Here is a 22,281-nt window from a genome sequence, read left to right as displayed (position 1 = left end):
CCCCGAGAGCACACGGCTCCCTGCCTGTGGTCTCTAGCCCCAGCCGCCTGCCTTGGCTTCCTTTCTCTGAGATACATCAGTTAATCGCTTCCCCGAGGACACGCCTATTTCCCCAAAAGGCACAAGAGACCTGATGCGAATGCAGGCTCTGCCGTCCCACCTCCCCCGGCTCTGTCTGCACCCGTGGGTGTGTCCAGGGGTCCCCCCATGAACCTGATCTGCCCCTTTCTCCCTTCCCCGCTTGTCTCCCCCCCCCCACCCCGTGTGGCACGGCAGACAGCCCTGCGAGGGGCAGGCCCGTGCGTGGCCATGTGCGGCCTCCTTCTCGGAGGGCAGCGCCGGGCCGAAAGGGCCTGCACTTAGCGCACCAGCGCGGAAACAACCTCGCTTGTGCTCAGCGGCCCGGGGGTGCCCAGCGCTGGGGGGGGCACTAGGCAGGCCGGCCCCGTGCGAGAGGCAGAGCTGCGGGAGGGGGTCGGGGGCTGCCTTAGTGGGACTGCGGCAGCTGGGCCGAGTGCTCCGTGCATGCCGGGAACAAGCAGCCTTTGAAAGTGCTCGCAGCTCCAGGGCTCGCGGCTCGGCTCTTTGTGGAGGTGGGCGGGCGGGCGAGGGGGTGAAGGGAGCGGCCAAGCCCAGGAACGCGGCATTGCTGCCACCACAAGGGAGCCCGGCTCTGTGCTGCCAAGTCCTCTGGCTTGGGGGATGGAGGCCTGGGGCGGGAGGGGCTGCCGTGGGGTGGAGAGGTGATGTGGGGCGGGGGGGCATTGGCAGGTCTGGGGCAGGAGAGGTGCTGTGGGGTGGAGGGGTGTTGGCAGGGCTGGGGCGGGAGAGGCGTCGTGGGGTGGAGGGGTGTTGGCAGGCCTGGGGTGGGAGAGGTGTCGTGGGGTGGAGGGGTGTTGGCAGGGCTGGGGCGGGAGAGGCGTCGTGGGGTGGAGGGGTGTTGGCAGGGCTGGGGCGGGAGAGGCGTCGTGGGGTGGAGGGGTGTTGGCAGGGCTGGGGCGGGAGAGGCGTCGTGGGGTGGAGGGGTGTCGGCAGGGCTGGGGCGGCAGAGGTGCTGTGGGGTGGAGGGGTGTCGGCAGGGCTGGGGCGGGAGAGGTGCTGTGGGGTGGAGGGGTGTTGGCAGGGCTGGGGCGGGAGAGGCGTCGTGGGGTGGAGGGGTGTCGGCAGGGCTGGGGCGGGAGAGGCGTCGTGGGGTGGAGGGGTGTCGGCAGGGCTGGGGCGGGAGAGGTGTCGTGGGGTGGAGGGGTGTCAGCAGGGCTGGGGCGGGAGAGGTGTCGTGGGGTGGATGGGTGTCCGCAGGGCTGGGGCGGGAGAGGCGTCGTGGGGTGGAGGGGTGTCGGCAGGGCTGGGGCGGGAGAGGTGTCGTGGGGTGGAGGGGTGTCGGCAGGGCTGGGGCGGGAGAGGTGTCGTGGGGTGGAGGGGTGTCGGCAGGGCTGGGGCGGGAGAGGTGTCGTAGGGTGGAGGGGTGTTGGCAGGCCTGGGGCGGGAGAGGTGCTGTGGGCTGGAGGGGAGTCGGCAGGCCTGGGGCGGGAGAGGTGCTGTGGGGTGGATGGGTGTCGGCAGGCCTGGGGCGGGAGAGGTGCTGTGGGGTGGAGGGGTGTCGGCAGGGCTGGGGCGGCAGAGGTGCTGTGGGGTGGAGGGGTGTCGGCAGGGCTGGGGCGGCAGAGGTGCTGTGGGGTGGAGGGGTGTCGGCAGGGCTGGGGCAGGAGGGGCTGTTGTGCAGGGTTGGCCCTTCCACGAGGTGAACTGAGGCGGTCACCTCAGGTGCCAGACTGGGGGGGGGCGCCTCTAGGCCCCCGTGTGTAGAACATTGTGTCTGCTGCTGGTGCAGATGTAGGTGGCAGAGCCGTCCCTGGAGAGGAGTAGAACAGGAAGGAGGCAGAGTTGAGACCTTTCCAAGTTTTGGCCCAAGCGAGGGGCATGGGGGTGTCATTTGAGCTCCCCACCTCAGGCGCCAAAATGTTGTGGGCCGGCCCTGCTACTGTGGGGCAGAGGGGCCTTGGCAGGGCTGGGGCAGAAAAGGTAAAATGGGTGCAAGAGAGAGGGCGGGTGTGGGGTCTGGCTGGGAGGCAGGGTGCTAGAGCGGGGTGGGAGGGTGGGGTCTGGTTGGGAGGTGGGGTGCAGGAGCGGGGTGGGAGGATGGGGTCTGGCCGGGAAGTGGGGTGCAGGAGCAGGGAATCAGCAGGAGGCAGGGTGCTGGAGCGGGCTGGGAGGGTGGGGTGAAGGAGCGGGATGGGAGGTTGGGGTCTGTCCGGGAGGCAGGGTGCAGGAGCGGGGTGAGAGGGTGGGGTCTGGCCGGGAAGTGGGGTGCAGGAGCAGGGAATCAGCAGGAGGCAGGGTGCTGGAGCGGGCTGGGAGGGTGGGGTGAAGGAGCGGGATGGGAGGTTGGGGTCTGTCCAGGAGGCGGGGTGCAGGAGCGGGGTGGGAGGGTGGGGTGGGAGGGTGGGGTCTGGCCACAAGGCAGGGTGCAGGAGCAGGGGTATCAGCAGCAGGGAGGATGCTGGAAGGGGGTGGTGGTCCATGGGCATGAGGAGGGAGGAGGTGCTTACCTGGAGCCACGCCTCCCACCGCTCCCATTGGCTGTGATTCTGGCCAATGGGAGCAGAGGGGGAAGCCTCCAGGCGATTGGTTTCCTGCGCTGCCCTCCCCCAGTCCAGGGGAGGGGTGGTGGCAGTGCACGGAGCCACTTCCTGCCCTCCCCCCCGGAGCCAGATCTGGCCAAAGTTCCCTTTCTGGTGCCATTTGGGGCTTCCACGTCCGCGCGTGAACCCCATGGGGTCCTGGCGAGTCCGGAGGCGCTGAGGTGCCCTTGTTCGCACCAGCCAGCCTTGCCCTCGGGCCCCTCTTCCCACTTGGGGAGGGCACTTTGGGGCTGGTGGGAGGAAGGGGCATAGAAGAGACCCGGGGGGGGGGGGGGTCGTTTGCAACAGGGAAGGGAGACGGGGCTGGCGCGGGAGCAGCCGTGTGAAAGGAAGTGGCCGGAATTGGTTCGCGGGTCACTGGCTTCTTCCTGAAGCTCGAAGGGCCGAACGCGCCTTGCCCAGCGTGGGGTGGGGCCCAATGAGCCGCCCTCCAGGAGTCTGGCCACCGGGTGCAGCGGGTTTTGCTTTGCACGCTCCCTTCTGGTGCCTGCTGGGCTGGAGGGCTTGGCAGGGGACAGGCCAGCTGGGCACATCTGGACTGGGTCCTCCTCGAGGTCCCATCCGGAATGGGTCCCATGGAAACAGGTCCCTCTCGTAAACCCCCCTCCCCCGTCTCCAGGAGCTGACTGGGGTGATAATGCAGCTCAGCCCTGCCTCCATGTGCTTAGCCTGCTCCCCCCGCACGTTAACCCGTCCCTCTTCTCTCCCCAGGGGCCGACACCCTGAGCGAGACGAGCTCCGCCAGCCTGGAGGCCACGACCGACAGCCGCGAGACCTCGGTGGCCACCTCCATCCTGTCCCCCTTCGCAGCTGGCCGCGGGTGGGAGGAGCCGGACAATCGCAGCGAGCACAGCTACAGCGAGTCGGGCGCCAGTGGCTCCTCCTTCGAGGAGCTGGAGCTGGAAGGCAGCGGGGACGGGCCGGCAGGGCAGCCTTCCCCCCTGGCCTGTGCCGAGGGGGAGGAGAGCACAGATTCCAAGTGGGCCAAGGAGCCCACTGCTCTGGAGAAAGAGAAGGGAGAAGAATAAACCAGAGTCCTGCCCGCGTCCTCCCCTGGAGTCGGGAGGAGCCAGTCTCTCCCGTTTCCTTCTCGCCAGCCAAGAGATTTCCGCCGATGCCCAGAGACCCGCTCCCCGCCCGCCGGAGGCAGATGTTTGGATGTTATGAAGGAGGACAGCTACACCATGGTGGGGGCGGAGCTGCGAGCTGTTCTCCTGGAGCCTTTCACCCGCCCGTGTGCTGTAGCAGAGAGCTGGGGAGGGGGGGCGGGGAGCAGGAAAATGTACTTCCAGGCGCTGTGCGTGTGTGTGCGTGTGCGTGTGTGTGTGTGTGTGTGTGTGAAACACACGTTCTTCCTCTGCCTGTCTTCCCGCTCCATCCTTCCAGCGCCTCAAGGCAGCCTGACTCCCCACCCCACCCCGATTGACGGGCACCAAAGAGCCATGGGCCAGGGAACCATGCAATGTAAAATCGCCCGCCTGAGACTGACGGGATGTTTTTGGGAGCTGGAATAAAGCGACTGCTTTGCCTCCGCGGCGTGAGGGCTCTCGGGGAGGCTCCTGGCAAGTCTCAGCTTTCGGGGGTGAGCTCGTCCCTGGTCCCGCCAGCCGCGGCGAGCCGAACCGTCCCCGCGCCAGCCCTGTTCCCGGCGGACTTCGGGAACCAACGCGGGGCTCCCCACAGAGCAGCGGTGGGAGGGTGTTAGTGGGGGCGGGGGCTGTGGGAACGCCCTGGGGGCTGGGCCCTGCCCACCCTGCTTGCCAGATGTCCCCTCCTCGAAATCAGCGCCAGTCTTGCACGCGCCTCCTGGAGAGAGGTTTGAACAGAGAAGCCAGGAGCGACAGGGGCCGCGAAGAGAGGCCGCACTCCTCCTGTCCCCTCGGACTCCAGCCCCTTTCAAAGTCCCTCTGATCAAACCTCTCCATTTGCTACCCCAGATCCCTGTCTCCAAGTGAGTCAGCCGCCTGTTCCCACCTTCGCTTTTCCCACCCTGTCTCCAGCCACACCGTGTCCCCGGCTTGAGACTGCTAGAGACCCTCCTGCATCTTCCGTTGTAGCCTCCTTGCGTATTTTCAACAGACGCATTCTTTTGAGGGGGAAGGGGAGGTTGGAGTGATAGGGGAGCTGGTCCGTTATTTTGGATAGATTTGGGGAACAGTGTTCTTGGTCGAGCAGAGATCATGCTGTGGTCTCTGTCACAAGACACTCCCGCATGGGACATCCTCCTGCAACAGGCTGAGGCACAATGGGTGTGCCTGACTCAGTTTCCCTCCTTCAGAATCCCCAGAAATAGTTCAGTCGTCTGAGTACTGAGGTACTGGCCGTAGTGGGGTTAATTGATTACAAAAGAAAGCCCTGTGCACATAAAGCTCCTTAGTCCCTCGCCACGCCCTGGCTTTCAGTACAGCTTCTTAATCCATCACTACGCCCTGGCTCTCTGTACGGCTCCTTCGTCCCTCGCCACGCCCTGGCTCTCTGTACGGCTCCTTCGTCCTTCGCCACGCCCTGGCTCTCTGTACGGCTCCTTCGTCCCTCGCCATGCCCTGGCTTTCAGTACAGCTTCTTAATCCATCACTACGCCCTGACTCTCTGTACGGCTCCTTTGACTCTCGCCACGCCCTGGCTCTCTGTACGGCTCCTTTGACTCTCGCCACGCCCTGGCTCCCTGTGTGATGGTCTGGACCAGGTCTGGGCACAGCTGAGGGCATCTACTCAGGGCGAATTGCTCAAACTCGGGGCTCCATACAGCCCCAGACTGGAGGCCCTTCCCAAATAGGCCACAAACCAGTTGCACAGAGCACTTCAGCTGCCAATCTGGCCAGCCAGAAGCCTCATGAGCAAAACCCCTCTGACACCCCAGCCCTATCCATGCCCCAATCAGCCCCGGGCCTAACACACAGGTGAGGGGTTTTAGAACCCAATCTCACCTACCCCAAACGGGTTCTTCTGATCCCAAGAAACCAGCCACAGATCCCGATCAATTTACACTCTGGATCTCACCCACAAATCACGCTGGGCCAATCCTTTAGCATCTAAAATCTGAAGGTTTATTACTAAAAGAAAGAAAAGCACGAGAGTGAGGTTGCTAAAGTATCCTACATTACATGCATCGAATCTCCCAGTTCTTGATGCAGGCTCGTAGCAGAGATGTTATAAACTGCTATTTTAAAAGTCTCTGGTGTACATCCTAGGTCTGGATGGGTCCACGGTTCTTTCCGGCTTGTAGTTCCCTGCGAGGCTGCATCTGGGATTAAAAGCAAATCTGAAGACAAAAAATGGAGGATGCCACATGGCACTTAGGGTATGTCTACACTGTCTCCCTAGTTCAAACTAGGGTGGCTAATGTCGGCATTCGAACTTGCAAATGAAGCCCGGGATTTAAATATCCCGAGCTTCATTTGCATGTTCCTGGGCGCCGTCATTTTTAAATGCCCCGTACTTTGAACTGTCTGCCCGTGGCTACACGCAGCACAGGCTAGCTAGTTCGAATTAAAGCTCCTAATTCAAACTACCGTTACTCCTCCTGCAATGACATACAGACATTATACAATTACGTGAATAGCATATGCAGAATCAGTAGAACATAAACTTTCGTTTGACATCTCGCATGGCTCCCTTTGTATACACGTTTGGGGCAAATGCCCGCCCATGGGTGCAGCAGTGATCTTGGCTGCTCCCCTTAAAATCCAGTAACGTGACACCCTGTGCGGCTCCTTCGTCCGTCACCAGGCCCTAGCTCTCTGTATGGCTCCTTCGTCCCTCACCACGCCCTGGCTCTCCGTACGGCTCCTTTGTCCCTCACCACGCCCTGGCTCTCCATACGGCTCCTTCGTCCCTCACCACGCCCTGGCAATTTGTATGGCTCCTTTGTCCTTTGTCACGCCCTGGCTCTCCATACGGCTCCTTCGTCCCTCACCACACCCTGGCTCTCCATACAGCTCCTTTGTCCCTCACCACGCCCTGGCTCTCCATACGGCTCCTTCGTCCCTCACCACGCCCTGGCAATCTGTATGGCTCCTTTGTCCTTCATCACGCCCTGGCTCTCCATACGGCTCCTTCGTCCCTCACCACGCCCTGGCAATTTGTATGGCTCCTTTGTCCTTTGTCACGCCCTGGCTCTCCATACGGCTCCTTCGTCCCTCACCACGCCCTGGCTCTCCATACGGCTCCTTCGTCCCTCACCACGCCCTGGCAATCTTTATGGCTCCTTTGTTCCTCGTCATGCCCTGGCTCTCCAGGGTGGCTCCAGCATTCCCAGAACTTCTCTCAGAACTTCTGTCTCCTCATTCTCCAGCCTCTCCCGCAGTTTTGCTCTCCCTCAGATTCTCCCTGGTCCTGGGTCGCCCTCAGGTGCTCTCAATTGGCCAACCTGGGAGCACCCGTTCCGGCACAAGGAGCAGGCCCCATTTCAGCCTCTGGAGGCAGCAGGCCAGTGCCGGGGGGCTGTATCGGCGCGAGCACAGGCTCAGGTGCTGTAGCTCGGTGGCACCCACTGGCATTGGGTTGTTGCAGGTAAGAGCTGTGAGCTGCGCTATTCATTCTGCCCCCAGGCCAGCTGCACCCCCTAACTCTCAGGGTCCTCCTGGTGCAGTGGAGACTCCCCGGTGCCCATCTGGGGCTGGTGGCGCCCCTTGTGGATTGGTGGGGTCTAGCTCACCTGCCCCACAGCTGTAGAAGGCGGGGGCAGCTGGGCACAGAGAGAGGCGCGTTTTCCGAGCGCCACGGCCCTGGCTCGAGGGAGGCGCCGGGCGCAGGGAAGGAGGGAGGAGGCGCGGCGGTTGAAAGGGTCGATCTCCCACCACGCGGCTGCTCCTGTCGCTCACGTCCAGGCTGCAGGGGTCTTGGATCAATGTCTCGCGCGGGGCTTGCTAATGGACTTGGATCCATGGAGCTTAGCACTCAGGTTCCTCCGCATCCACGCTGCCTGGGGGGCCCCCAGCGGGGAGGCCGGGATCAGAACCAGCCCCTCACCCTGGCTGCTCCACTCCCTCTCCCAGCCCTCCCCATTGCTTCCTGACTCCTCCAGGCTCTCGCGGCTGCATCTGCCACCTGGCTTGGCCCAGCTGCAGCTTTGCCCCGGGGCTGGCCTGCAGATTTGCCACACGGGCCCTAGGGGCTAATGGACCAGCCCACTCTCACTGCAGCTGGCTGTGCCCACTCCCTGTGCCAGAGAGGTGCCTGTACACGGGGTGTGCGCACGTCTGGGTGCACACGCTTATGGCTGGGTGCCTGTATGCAGGTGTGTGCGTGTGCACATGGATGCAGGTGTGTGCATGGCTGGGTGTGCACACCTGTGGACGGGTGCTTGTATGCTGGTGCGTGTCTGGGGTACACACGTATGGCTGGGTACCAATATGTGTGGCTGTGTGTATGGGGGGTGCCTAGGTGCAGGGTGTCTTTCTGGGTGTGGGGGGACGGGTGCATGCCGGAGGGAGCAGCGAGCATGGAGCTAGAACACACACACTGCGCTTCCCCCAGGTTTTGCTGACGGGCGGAAATACGATCCCCTCTGCAGCTCGCGCCTTGTGTTGTTTGGGAAGAAAAAGGGACTTTTGCTCCATTTCACAGTAACTGCTGCTGATTGTGGATCCTGCGGTGAGGGGAGGAGCCGAATGTGCTGGGGCTTTCCAAGAACCCCTTGAAAATGAATCCCTCCTGGTTTGCGTATTGCTTCAAAAGTGTGTGCGCGTGTGCATGCATGTGTGTGTGCGCACACATGTGCAGCCCTCCCTGGGTCCATGAAAACTGTGTACGTCTGTGTGTGTGTGTGTGCGCGTGCATATGTACAGCCCTCCCTGGGTCCATGAAAACTGTGTGTACGTCTGTGTGTGTGTGTGCGTGCGCGCGCGAGCATATGTACAGCCCTCCCTGGGTCCATGAAAACTGTGTGTACGTCTGTGTGTGTGTGTGTGTGTGTGTTCGCGCGCGCATATGTACAGCCCTCCCTGGGTCCATGAAACCTGTGTGCACATCTGTGTGTGTGTGTGTGTGTGTGTGTGTGTGTGTGTGTGTGTGTGTGTGTACAGCCCTCCCTGGGTGCATGAACATTGTGTGTACGTGTGTGTTTGTGTGTACAGCCCCCCCAGTTTAATGACCAGTGTGTGTGTGTACAGCCTTCCCTAGGTGCATGAACAATGTTGTGTGTGTGTGTGTGATTCCTCCCTGGGTTAATGAACAGTGTGTGTGTGTATGTGTGTACGGCCCTCCCTGGGTGTGTGAACACTGCATGTGTGCAAGGACAGCCCTTTGTGTGTGGCAGGGCAGCCCCTGCGTGTGAGATGTGTGCAGGGCTGTAGGGGGGGCGGTGACTCGGCAGCTCTGGGGCATGTGCCTGGACGGGTGCAGGGGGTACAAGTGTTTGCCCCGATGCAGCAGGGTGCGCGTTGGGCAGAAGGGGCTGAACCTTTTTGCTGCAGCCCCTCCCGCTTGGCTGGCACCACTGAGAACAGCCTCTCTCCATCCTCTTCGGAATCTCCCTTCAGGAAGTTGAAGGCTGCTACCAAATCCCCCCTCACTCTTCGCTTCTGCAGACTAAACAGACCCAACTCCCTCAGCCTCTCCTCATAAATCCTGTCACCCCCAGGTCCTTTTCTGCTGAACCACTACTTAGCCAGTCGGTCCCCAGCCTGTACCAGTGCTTGGGGTTCTTCCACCCCAAAGGCAGGACTTTGCACTTGTTCTCATCAGATTTCTTTTGGCTCAATCCTCCAATTTGTCCAGGTCACTCTGGACCCTATCGCTGATCTCCAATGTATCTACCTCTCCCCCCAGCTTAGTGTCATCTGCAAACTTGCTGAGGGTGCCATCCTCGTCCAGGTCATTAATAAAGATATTGAACAAAACCAGCCATGGGATCAACCCCTGGGACACTCTGCTTGATACCGAGCGCCTGCCAGACATCGAGCCGTTGATCACTATCCATTGAGCCTGATGATCTAGCCAGCTTTCTAGCCTCCTTACAGTCCATTCATCCAGCCCATCCTTTAACTCATTGGTAAGACTATCATGGGAGATCTTGTCAAAAGCCTTGCTAAAGTCAGGGTCTATCACATCCACCGCCTTCCCCACATCCACAGAGCCAGTTCCCTCAGCATAGAAGGCAACCAGGTTGGGGAGGCAGGACTTGCCCTTGGTGAATCCAAGTTGACTGTTCCTGATCACCTTCCTCTCCTCCAAGCGATTCAAACTGGATTCCCTGAGAACCTGCGCCGGGATTTTTCCGGGGACCAAGGTGAGGTTGCCCGGTCTGTAGCTCCCCAGATCCTCCTCCTTCCCCTTTTTAGAGATGGGCCCTATGTTTGCCTTTCTCCAGTCGCCCTGGGTCACCCCCGATCCCCACGAGTTTTCAAAGACAACGGCAAGGGTCTTTGCAATCACATCAGCCAACTCTCTCAGCGCCCCGGGATGTGTTCACTCTGGTGCCTCCAGCTTTTCTAAGTACCCTCAGCCTGTCCTTCCACCGCAAAGGGCTGCCCACCTCCTCCTGTACTGGGAGCTGATTTTGTCTGTGAAGACCAAGGCAAAACCTGCGTTGAGTACTTCAGCTTTTCCCACCTCATCTGTAACTAGGTTGCCTCCCCCATTCAGTGAGGGTCCCACACTTTCCCTGACCTTCTTCTGGTTGCTGTAGAAACCATTTTTGCTATCCTTCACTTCCCTTGCCTGCTGCAACTCCAATTGTACTTTGGCCTTCATGATTACACCCCTGCATGCTCGCACGGTGGTTTTATCCTCCTCCCTAGTCACCCGTGCAAGTTGCCCCTTCTTGATGGCTTACTTGTGTTTAAGCTCACAAAGATTTCTTGGTTGGCTGTCGTATTTGCTGTTCCTTCTGCACATCGGGATGGTTTGTTCCTGTGCCCTCAATAAGGCTTCTTTAAAATAGAGAAATCCGGCTCTCCTGGATTCCTCTCCCCCTCCTGTTAGCTTCCCAGGGGATCCTGCCCATCAGGTCCCCGAGGAGTCACAGTCCGCTCTTCTGATGTCCAGGGTGTGTATTTTGCTACTCTCCTTTCTTCCTTTGGTCAGGATCCTGAAATCAACCATCTCATGATCACTGCAGCCCAGGTTGCCACACACCTCTACTTCCCCTACTAGCTCCTCCCTGTCTGTGAGCAGCCGACCAAGAGAAGCACGATCCTTCATTGGTTCCTCCTGCACTTGCACCAGGAAGTTAGCCCCATCTTTCTCCAAAACCTGCCTGGATTGTCTGTGCGTTTCTGTCTTGCCTTCCCAGCAGATGTCAGGGTGATTGAAGTCCTTCATGAGAAGCGAGGGCCTGTGACCTGGAGACTTCTGTTGTCCGAAGAAAGCCTCATCTACCTCGTCCGCCTGATCTGGTGGCCTGTCGCAGGCACCCACCACGACACACCCCAAAGCCAGCAGGCTTTTCTTGTTTCACACTGGAGCTCTGAGCACGCCTACGGCTCTTACGTATGGTGGAACGCTTGCCCCATTTCTCCCTGACGGTCCTTCCTGACCAGCTTACACCCTTCCGTGACAGCGCCCCAGTCACGCGAGTCGTCCCACCGCGTCTCCATTACACCAGTGTGACAGACCGGGACGGGTCTGGGCACAGCTGAGGGTGTCTGCTCAGGGCAAATTGCTCAAACTTGGGGATCCTTCCAACCCCTGACTGGCAGCCCTTCCCAAATAGGCCCAAACCAGTCCCATAGAGCACTTCAGTTGCCAGCCTGGCCAGCCAGAAGCCTCACAAGCAAACCCCTCTGAAACCCCAGCTCTCTCCGTGCCCCAAATAGCCCTGGGCCTGCCCACAGGTGAGGGTTTTAGAACCCAATCTCACCTACCCCGAACAGGTTCTGTCCGATCCCAAGAAACCAGCCACAGTTCCCAGGTCAATGAACACTCTGGGTCTTACCCACAAATCACGCTGAGCCAATCCTTTAGAATCTACCATCTAAAGGTTTATTACTACAAGAAAGAAAAGCAGGAGAGTAAGGTTGTTAAAGGATAGTACATTACATGCATCGAATTTTCAGTTCTCTATGCAGACTTTTAGCAGAGATGTTATAACTTCAGGCTTAAAAGTCTTTGGTGTACATCCTGTGTCAGGATGGGTCCACGGTTCTTTCCAGCTCATGATTCCCTGCAAAGCTGCCTCTGGGGTCAGAGGCAAAACTGGATACCAAGATGGAGTCGGCCGCATGGCACTTTTATATCCCTTCCTGGTCTCTTCCAAGCTGGAGACAGTCACATGGTCAGTGTTCAGGTGTGTCTTGGCCTCCAGAGGTCTATTGTTCTCTGGAGCTTTGCTCATTAACACGTCCATGGACTGAGCATTCCTCGCCTATTGCTCAGCCACACACAGAGACGTTTCCAGTATTGATACAGAATACATATTTATAACTCCACACACAGATATTATACAAGTGTATGGTTAGCATATACAGAACCAGTAGAAGGAAAGCTTTTGTTTGACACCTCACATGGCCCCCTTTGTACCAACTTTTGGGGCGAACACTCCCCCATGGGCACAGCAGCGATCTGGCTGCTCCCCTTAAAACCCAGTAATCCCACCGAGTCTCTGTTATGCCAGTCACATCATAGTGTCTTGACTGTGCAGGACTTCCAGTTCTTCCTGTTTGCTTCCTAGGCTTCTTGCGTTCGTGTATGCAGGCACCTGAGATAACTAGCCGGTCCCTACGCTGTCTCAGTAGGACTCAGGAGGCCTCCCCGTTGTACCTCCTCCTTGTGTTTCCCCCACATCCTCCACTTGGGTCCTCACCCCCCAGAGAATCCAGTTTCAAGGCCTCCATGTGAGGTTAGCCAGCCTGCCTGCGAGACTGCTCTTCCCTCTCTTCGGTAGGTGGATGCCAGCTCTTCCTAGCTTCCTTGTTCCTGGAACAGCAGCCCACTGGCGAAGAATCGCAGGCCCTCTCTCCGACACCACCTGCACAGCCAGGCAGTTACCTCCACAACCGGAGGGTCCCTCCCTGGGCCTTTTCCTGCAACAGGAAGGATGGATGAGAACACGACTTACACCTCAACCGTCGTTGGCCTTCTCCCCGGAGCCATGTCGTCTGCAGTGCCCTACTCAGGGTCCTTCTTGGCAAGGCCACTAGGGCCCACATGGAGAAGTAGGGAGGGGTGATCAACCGTGGGAGCTAGGCCGCCACATCTTCCATTCTCACTCCAGGCAAGCAGCGCATGTCTCTCGTTTTCCGGGCAGGATGGCAGATGACTCCGCCCCCTTAGGAGGGATTCCCCCCACCATCACCACCTGTCTCCTCCTCTGGGGAGTGGTGGTCAAGGGGTCCCCACCCAGGACAATGCGTCCCATGCCGTCCATACAGCGCCTCTTCCTCTGATCCTTTACCTCGGGCAGCCTTCCAAGTCACTCTCCTCTGACATGCCTGTGCAGAGCATCTCAGCGTGGCTACTGCAGCCTGCATGGGAGGCACGCGAGTCCTCCTCCGTCTGGGGACGCATCGGCCAATGCGCCCCGCTCAGATTCATCAGCCTGCTGCCCCACCCGCTGACTTCTCTGCAGGAAGGCTCCGTGTTCGTTGCTGTGGGTGGGCCAGGCCCTCGGGCCATGTGGCCCGTCACCTTCCCTTCCGGCGTGAGGAGCGGCTGCTTCTGTCCTCCAGGAGAAAGACAAACGTGGCACATCCTGGGCCGCTCACAACAGCTCTCGGCCGGCTTCACTCGCCATATTGTGGTTCCCAGGGTGTGCCACAGAGCGCCGGTGGGCCGTGAGCGACTTGCAGGTGGGCCGCAGCTCAAAGTGCCCCCCTGCAGTGGGGAGTCTGCGCTGGTGCCCCAACCCCACGGCCCCCGCCCCTCGAGGCTGGAGCACCAGCGACGGCTTCCTGGAGGGGGGAGGGGAGTGAGCCTCGTGGGCCGGATCTGGCTTGCAGGGGAAGGAGGTGACTCTGCACAGATGCTCCGTCTCCTCCCGGCTGGGGAAAGGGCCACGCAGGAAACCGCTCACCTGGAGCTTTCCCTGCCAGAATCTCAGCCAATGAGAGCGGGGGGCGATGCCTGGGAGAGGCGGGAGACACGGAGCCAGGTAAATGCCCCCGCCTTGCCTCTGCCCAGACCACAACCCCCATCACCCTCACCCCCTCCCGCCAACATGACGCCCCCAAACCCCACTCCTGCACCCATCTTCCCAGAGCCTGCACCCCCACCCCACCCCGCACCCATTTTGTCATCATGGGGGGCTGGCTGGTGGTCCACGGAAAGGTGTGTCAAGCAGGGTGAGCCACGGGCCAAAAAGTTTGGAAAAGCTCCACCTCCATGGGAATCCCAGGTGAACTTGCAGGCAAATTCCCTCTGATCCTCCAAATTCCCCAGGTCTCTGTCTAACCCAGGAGTTCAGGGCACACCCCTCTGTGTGCCATGGCCGCTCTGGCATGTTCGCTCTCTTCCAATGGGTGCTGGAGCCCCCAGGAACGCGTATCCCTGACAGACCTCAGACTCCCAACGACCCCCCCCCCCCCCCCCGGCCACATCTGCCTCTGGCTCCAAAGCACTGGTCTGCCTTTCAGGGGTGGGGAGGTATTGTGCAAAGCCAAGGAAATTCATGGCCCTGCAGTCTGCTCGGAGACGGTCAGCCATGCCGGGTGCGGCAGGGCAGCTGTTTCCCCCAGGACTGCGCTGCGCTGGAGCGGGGCAGTGGGAGGTAGGCGCAGCTAACACATTGGCCAAGGAGGTGCCAAGGAGTGCTGGGTGGCTTGGATGTGTCCGAGCCATGTGGAAGGGCGAGCCTGGCCACCGGCTTCGGCAGGCCACGGAGCAGAGCTGGGGGAAAAGTTGGGGCTGCAGGGCCAACCAGCCATGGTTCATTGTACGGGGCTTACCGGCAGCAAAGGTGAGGCAAAGGGCTGGATGCGCCGCGGGTCGCTCCGGTGAAGCCAGGGGGGTTGTACGAAGGAAGAATTTTGTCTGGTGGAAATAGCTTTGCAGCAAACCAGTTAAGCCCCTAGGACTCTCCTTCCTCTCCCTGCAGTCACCTCTCAACGGGGCCCCAGCGCGGGCCTGGGTGCCGTCGGACACCACAGCAAGGCCTGCTCCCTGGAAAGGGCCTTGGGCGCCATCTCTCTGGTCCCATCAGGCGTGGTGGGAGCTTGGGTGCGCATCTCGTGGGGAGCGGAGAGAGTCCCTGCACCAGAGCCCTGTGGCAGAGTGGGGTGCTCGAGGCAAGCCGGGGGAGGGGGAGGCAGCGGGTGGAAGAATGTCCTGGCTGATGGCGTCACAAGCAGAGCGAGGCCGGAAGCAGGGGGCGCGTCCTCGGGAGTAACGGTGAGCAGAGCAGAGCGAAGGGCTCGCAGCGCTTTCTCGAGCAGGAGGCCCAGCCCGGCCGGCCAGAGCAGGCAGGCGAGTATGGCGACGCGGGGGCACCTATCAGGCCTCACTTGGTTGCTGCAGATGGCTCTCAGCGGTGAACCGGGCACATGCTGTGGGCACCCCCCGCATGCCCAGCATTGAAAACCCAGTTCCTTCGCCCTCCCTTCACCCTGACCCTCTGCAGAACAAGCCTCCAGGGCAGGCCTGGTGATAACAGCCTGGGGGGGGGGGGTGTTAATAAACAGGCAGGAAACAGCGTGGGTTTGAGCCCCGCCCTGGCATCCTGAGATGTAGGATGGATAAAAGGGTCCCAGAATGTAGAGAGGCTAGGGGGCTCCTCCAGCTTAGATCCGCCACCTCTGGTCTGGTTAATGGCCACATCTCCCCAGCCTCCACATTTCTGTTGTCCGCACATGCCAGTCGCCCCCACCACCAGTCTGGGCGCCGGCAGGTGCACTAGCCATAGGCCTTGCAGGCCGCCAAGGCATGTGTTTGTCTCGGGGGAATCCCATGCATGTCAACTCTCCATTGGCTACTCAGTGATTGGACGTGTGCAGTAGAATTGCTGGACACCAGACCCATTTGCACTGCCTTTGGGAGCACCAGTGAGCTTTCAGTCAGCCCTTCCCCCGTGGACATGGTAGGGTGCCAGAGCTGTGTGAACAGCCACATATGTGCACACAGCAGCCGGGGATTGGACATGGGGTCCAACAAGTAGCCCGAGTCGAGCTCCTTGACGATCCAAGCCCAGTGATTTCCACGTGGGCGTTTGTCACGCGGGACGATATCGACAGAGCTGGTAGAGGCGTTGGCTTAATTTGGCCTGCAATGAAAACCTTGTTGTAGCTGTGTTTAAACACCGATGTTACATGGCTCCGGCTTCACTCTAGCGATGTGCCAGGCTGGGTTAGATGTAGGTATTGGGAAAGGAAAAGAATTTCCTTGGGGAGATTAAAAACCATCCTTATTGCCTGCCCCCAAATTCCCGTCCTCATAATTCCAGCAGACGTGGTACCAAAATGGGACATATAATGGCTGAGGTCTTTGCAGGACCAGGGCACCTCCTCTTGGTGACAGTATTCAAGGGCATCTCCCATGCCTGCCACTCCTCTTGCTGGGGACGGGGGGGGGGGGGGGGGTCAGCATCCCAGGCATGGAGGGGAACGTGTGGCTTCTGTTTTGAAAAGGTCACTGTTAATCCTCCGTCCGTGATTGACACAGGATCAGTCATAAATATTTTGTGCTCTGGCTGATAAAATATTAAACTCCTCCCGCGCGTCTGGAGATCTGGCTCTCCCCGTGTGTTTATCTTTATTGCGGCGTATTGCAAACCAACAAACCCCCCTGAAATATTCATGCCCTGCTGAATGGCTGGTGGGCGCTGGGGCCTGACTGCAATGCTAAAGGCACCTTGTCCTAGGGGCCGGTGCAGAGTTGGGGCGGAGCGGGGAGCCACTGAAAATGGCATGTGGCCAGCAAGCGATGCCAGAGCAAGGAGGGGACGAGTGGCGTTGTTCATCCACACGTTGCCTTGCTAGAGCAACTCTTGGCCAGCACGCTTTATAGGCATTGGGGAGTTAACCCCCCAGAACATGGACGAGTCCCTCTGTACCCCGAAGGACGCCAGGGTGAGCAGAGCTTGCTGGTATAGATGTGCCTGCCCCTAAAATGTTTTGCCACACATCAGCCAAATTTAGATGCACGGCTCAGCCGTTCTTCCACCACAGGCTCCGCGAACCACCAGGCCAGAAACAGAGGGGTGAAAAGTCCCGGATCCCTACCCCCTCTGCAACAGACTCAGCATCCCAGCCTCTGCCTCTTTCCAGGGATCCAGACATCTCCCGACTGCCCACACCTGTTGGGGCTCACCTAGCCCTCGCTTTCTACAACTGGAGTGTGATCCCAGCCGACAAGTGGCTGTTGAGCGTCATCCACTCTTGGATATTTGATAGAGTTTGCATCCTTCCCTCTTCCAAAGCCCCTCTTCCCGCCCCCCTTTGAGGACCCCTCTCATGAGAACGTCTCCAACAAGAGGGGACACCTTACTGCAGAGAGAGGCACGTCCCTCGTCAGTTCCAAGGGAGAGGGCTTTTCTTGACCTCCTTCCGGATCCCCAAGTAGAACCGTTAGAGACCAGTCATGGGCCTCCCCCCTCTCAGCTGCTCCCTTCACCAACTCACCTGGCCACACTGGCAGTGATAATTCTCGCGCTAGAAAAGGGTCGATGGTTTGTGGCTCTCGCTATGAAGGTTGGTTACATTCACATAGACATTCAGCTCACCCACGGGTGCTTGCTCAGCTCCATGTAACGCTCTGACTATTTTCAGGATGTTCTGCTCCCCTCCAGGATAGCGACCGCCCCCAGAGCCTTTCCCAAGATATTCTCGCTTGTAGTGGCCCATCATCAGCTGTCATGGTCTCGTCTTCCCAAGCCTTGATGAGTTGCCAAGTCCCTGTAGGAGATCTGCCCATCAACTTGAGTGCTCCTACACCTCCCCGCTTCCCTGGGAGTCAGCATGTGATGGACCGGGCCAGGTCAGGGCACGGCTGAGGGCGTCCGCTCAGGACGAATTGCTCAAACTCGGGGCTCCTCACAGCCCCAGACTGGAGGCCCTTCCCAAATAGGCCACAAACCAGTTGCATAGAGAGCACTTCAGCTGCCAGTCTGGCCAGCCAGAATCCTCACGCGCAACCTCCCCCCCAACACCCCAGCTCTTCCTATGTGCCAATCAGCCCCGGGCCTAACACACTGGTGAGGGGTTATAGACCCTGTGACGTAGTGGGGGTACCTGGCTGGTTTCTATGCTGCTGGCTCTGGGGTAACCCCCACTGGCTGCTGTGGGTACCACGACCCAGCAAAACAGGATGAGTCACTATGCAAACCAGTATGGCCAGACACCCCCCATGGAGAGGAACAAAGGAAGGTGGAATGCTGCCCTGGCTGGGGGGCAGGGCTGGAAGAGTGTTAGTTAGTTGCTGTCTGTGAGCATGGAGGAGACAGCCTAGGGAGAGGGGCTGGAGTTTAGGGGCCCAGTCTCCCCCATCTCAAGGGGGCCTGAGGCATCCTAGCCCAGCTCTGTGACCAGATTCCATCTGTGCTGTGCTGTAACCTGGAGAGGCAATAAACTTCCTCTATTCCACCGGCTGGTGCAGTCTGTTTGTGCCATTTCGGGGTGCAGGAGACGGGGGACCCCCAACGCGCCGTCACAGACCCCAATCTCACCTACCCTGAATGGGTTCTTCCGATCCCAAGAAACCAGCCACAGATCCCAGGGCAATGTACACTCTGGATCTTACCCACAGGATCACACTGAGCCAATCCTTTAGAATCTAAAATCTGAAGGTTTATTACTAAAAGAAAGAAAAACATGAGAGTACGGTTGTTAAGGAGAATACATTACATGCATCGAATCTCAGTTCTCGATGCAGGCTCTTAGCAGAGATGTTATAAACTGCTATCTTAAAAGTCTCTGGCGTACATCCTATGTCAGGATGGTGTGACAGCACGTTGGGGGTCCCCCGTCTCCTGCACCCCGAAATGGCACAAACAGACTCCACCAGCCAGTAGAATTGAGGGTGGTTTATTGCTCCTCCAGGATACAGCATAGCACAGATGTAATCTGGTTACAGGAACTGGGGCTAAGCGGCCTCAGTGCCCCCTTGAGATGGGGGGATCCCAGCCCCCTCCCCAGTTCCTTCTTCCCTGCTTTCCAGCCAGGAACTAACTCACTCTCCTCCAGCCCTGCCCCCCAGCCAGGGCAGCATCCACCTTCCTTTGTTCCTCTCCATGGGGGTCAGCTGGCCAAACCAGTTGGGATACCCTCTTTGCATAGTGACTCATCGTTTGTCTGCTCGGTGGTGCTACAGACAGCAGCCAGAGAGTTAGCAGGTTACCCCCCACTACCTCACAGATGGGTCGATGGTTCTTTCCCTGCAAGGCTGCCTCTGGGATCAGGAGCAAAACTGAAGACCCTATGGAGGGGCCACATGGCACTTATATACCTCTCCTGGCATCTTCCTGGCTGCAGCAGGTCACCTGGTCAGTGGCCTATCCCTGTGTTCCATGCTGGTAGCCCTTTGGTATCAGTCACATTCCTGAGATGTGTATTGGCCCCTAGAGATTCATTGTCTCCTTGCTAATTAGCATAGCCATAGGCTGAGCTTTTCTCGCCCATTGCTCAGCCATGGAGAATTTTCCAGCCTCCCTACAGAGTACATTTATAACTCCACATACAGACATCATATAAGTATATGAATAGCATCTTCAGAATCAGCAGAACATAAGCTTTCATGTGACACCTCACATGGCCCCCTTTGTATACACTTTGGGGCAAATACCCCCCCCCATGGGTGCATCGGTGATCTGGCTGCTCCTCTTAAAATCCAATAATGTGACACAGCACAAGGAGAAAAATCTGCCCCACCCTCCCTCACACAATCGCTGGACTCCCATGGGGCAGCCTGAAACGTGAGCACTGCAAGAGCGTACCTGCCCATGGGTAGGTTCCAGGCCATGAACAATATTGCAGTTCATGATGCAAGCACACCTCACATCCTGGCCGAGGCATGGCTGTCTGCCCTAGGCCGTGCACCCTTGTGCACCCGGGTCACCCCATTCGCACGGCTCCACCTTGATTGACTTCGAGACTGGCTGCAGCTGGTTTATTCCCCAAGCTGTCATTCCACGAACCTCATGGTGACAGTTCTGGCCAAGGTACTATCTTCCTTACAACGGTGGACGAGTCCTCATTCAGTGTGCATAAGAGTCCCCCTTTCTCCCTCTCTGGACAGGGTCATACCTATGAGGGTGGGGAGCCCATATGCACAGCCACACAGCACACAGTGCTTGGACAAATTGAGCCATCAGGATGCAGATCATTCTCCGGAAGTTGTGAGCACTGCTGAAGGCACCTGAGTCCTTTCTCCCATTCGTACACAGTCATGTGATGTTCTGACTGTTTTCTCCATCAACAAGCAAGGGAGGGTGAGATCTGCCTCCCTGTGTTCAGAAGCAGCTGTGAGAACATCAGAACAGCCACTCTGGGTCAGACCAATGGTCCATATAGCCTCATCTCCTGTCTTCCAGCCGTGGCCCGTCCCAGGCGCTTCAGAGGGAATGAACAGAACAGGCAACCATCAAGTCATCCACCCCGCTCATACAGTTCCAGATTCTGGCAGTTAGGGGCTACGGACACCCAGAGTGTGCTTTTGCATCCCTGACCATTCTGGATAATAGCCATTAATGGACCTTTCCTTCAGGAATTGATTTAATTCCTTTTAAAATCCCATTATAGTTTTGGCCCTTTACAACATCCCCTGGCAAGGAGTTCCACAGATCAATTGTGCATTGTCGGAAGAAATGCTTCCTTTGGTTTGTTTTAAACCTCCTGCCTATTCATTTCATTGAGGGAGCACTGGATCTTGGCAAATGTGAAAGGGCAAATAACAGGTCCTTATTCACTTTCTCCGAGCCACTCATAATTTTGCAGCTCTGTATCCTATCCCCCCTTAGTCATCTCTTTTCCAAGCTGAATAGTCCCTGTCTTTTTCATCTCTCCTCATAGGGAAGCCAGTCCATTCCCTTAATCATTTTTGTGCCTTTCTCTGCACCTTTTCCAATTTTAATATATCTTTTTGTGAGAGGGTCACCAGAGCCGCATGCAGTATTCAAGGCGTGGGTGTACCATGGATTTATATAGTAGCATTGTGATATTATCTGTCTTCTTATCTATCTCTTTCCTAATGGTTCCTAACATTCTCTTAGCTTCCTGACTTCTGCACACCGAGCAGATGTTTTCAGAGAACTCTCCACAATGACTTCAGATCACCCTCTTCAGTGCTAACAGCTCATTTAAACCACGGCCGTTTAAATGGATAGTTGGGGCTATGCTTTCCAATGCGCATTACTTCGCATTTCTTGCCATTGAATTGCTCCTGCCATTGTGTTGCTCGGTCACTCCGCTTTGTGCGATCCCTTTGTAATCTTGGCCATCTGCTTTGGGCTTAATTAGTTTAAATCATGTTGCCTCGTTTGCCAATTTTGCCACCTCATTGTTGACCCCTTTTTCCCCCATATCGTTGATGCATACGTTGAATAGGATTGGTCCTAGTACAGTTCTCTAGGAGACCCCACTAGTTACCCCTCTCCATTCTGAAAACTGACCATTTATTCCTACACTTTGTCTCCTGGCTTTTAACTTGTTACTGGTCCATGAAGAGGGCCTTCCCTCTTAGCCCTTGACTTCTTGCTTTGTTTAAGAGCCTTTGGCATGGGACCTTGTCAAAGGTTTTCTGAAAGACCAACGCCACCGTCCCCACTGGATCTCCCTTGTCTACATGTCTGTGGCCCCCACTTAAAGAATTTAAACAGACTCATGAGGCTCGATTTCTCTTTATAAAGTGTGCTGGAATCTTTCCCAACCAGTTGTGTTCACCTCTGTGTCTGAGAAGTCTGTTCATTGCTACAGTTGGGTACTGATGTTTGGCACCCCCTGTCTGTAATTGTCATGGTTGCTTGTGGAACCTTTTTTGATCATTGGTGTCACATTAGCTTCTCTCCAGCCACCTGGTACAGATGCTGGTATAAGTGATAGCTTATATGAGAGTAAGTATAGTAATCATAGTATAATTCATTAATCAAATAGTTGAGGCATTTTCGTATTGACTATTTGATTAGTTGATAGGGCAGCCCCGCACGGAGTACAGGATCAGCCGGGGATTGACCCCGAGCTCCATGTGGCACTGCCACATTGAAACGCCATGGCGGTGTTTCAAAAAGGCAGCACTGCACAGCTGATCCTGGGCTCTGTGTGGTGCTACCCCTTTGAAATGCCACAGCAGTGTTTCAAAGGGGCAGCACTGCACTGAGCCTGGGGCAAGTGCCACACAGCTGACCCCAGGCTCCATGTGGTGCTGCTGCTTTGAAATGCCACATCGGTGTTTCAAAGGGGCAGTGCCATAGGGAGCCCAGGATCAGCTGTGTGGCACTGCCCCCTTTGAAATGCCACTATAGCATTTCAAAGTGGCAGCATCACCTGGAGCCTGGGACTCTTCCTTCCTTCCTTCCTTCCTTCCTTCCTTCCTTCCTTCCTTCTTTCCTTCCTGTCTATCTGATAGAGGCAGCAAGGGTGGAAGAGATGTGTTGACCGTACTGTCAAATATCCAGTAAGCATTCACTTCTTGGATAGTCGACTAGTTAGTTGTTCACATCCTTATATGAGACCTATTAATTCTGCACTTTCAGATCTGAGTCCCTTCTTCCTCTTGATCAATTTCACACCTCAGGCTGGGTCAGTTCCACCACCTGGAAAGAATGGCTCAGCTGTGG

General features: G+C 57.7%; 1 protein-coding gene across 3 annotated transcripts in view; it reads left to right on the top strand.

Moving 5' to 3' along the window:
• Positions 1 to 4,175, top strand: part of TEX264 (testis expressed 264, ER-phagy receptor) — a 106,521-nt gene extending 102,346 nt beyond the window's left edge. For all 3 annotated transcript variants that reach the window (XM_075939470.2, XM_075939471.2, XM_075939472.2), the window contains exon 6: positions 3,354 to 4,175. In XM_075939470.2, coding sequence (XP_075795585.1) covers positions 3,354 to 3,670 — 317 coding nt within the window. In that variant the 3' untranslated portion in view covers positions 3,671 to 4,175. The remainder of the gene's footprint in view (positions 1 to 3,353) is intronic.
• The last annotated feature ends 18,106 nt before the right edge of the window (positions 4,176 to 22,281 follow it).

The sequence above is a fragment of the Pelodiscus sinensis genome, chromosome 11, assembly GCF_052426305.1.
Source record: "Pelodiscus sinensis isolate ZL-2025 chromosome 11, ASM5242630v1, whole genome shotgun sequence".
Lineage (NCBI taxonomy): Eukaryota > Metazoa > Chordata > Testudines > Trionychidae > Pelodiscus > Pelodiscus sinensis.
Note: the sequence above shows the minus strand (reverse complement) of the source record. Positions and strands in the feature narration are given on the sequence as shown.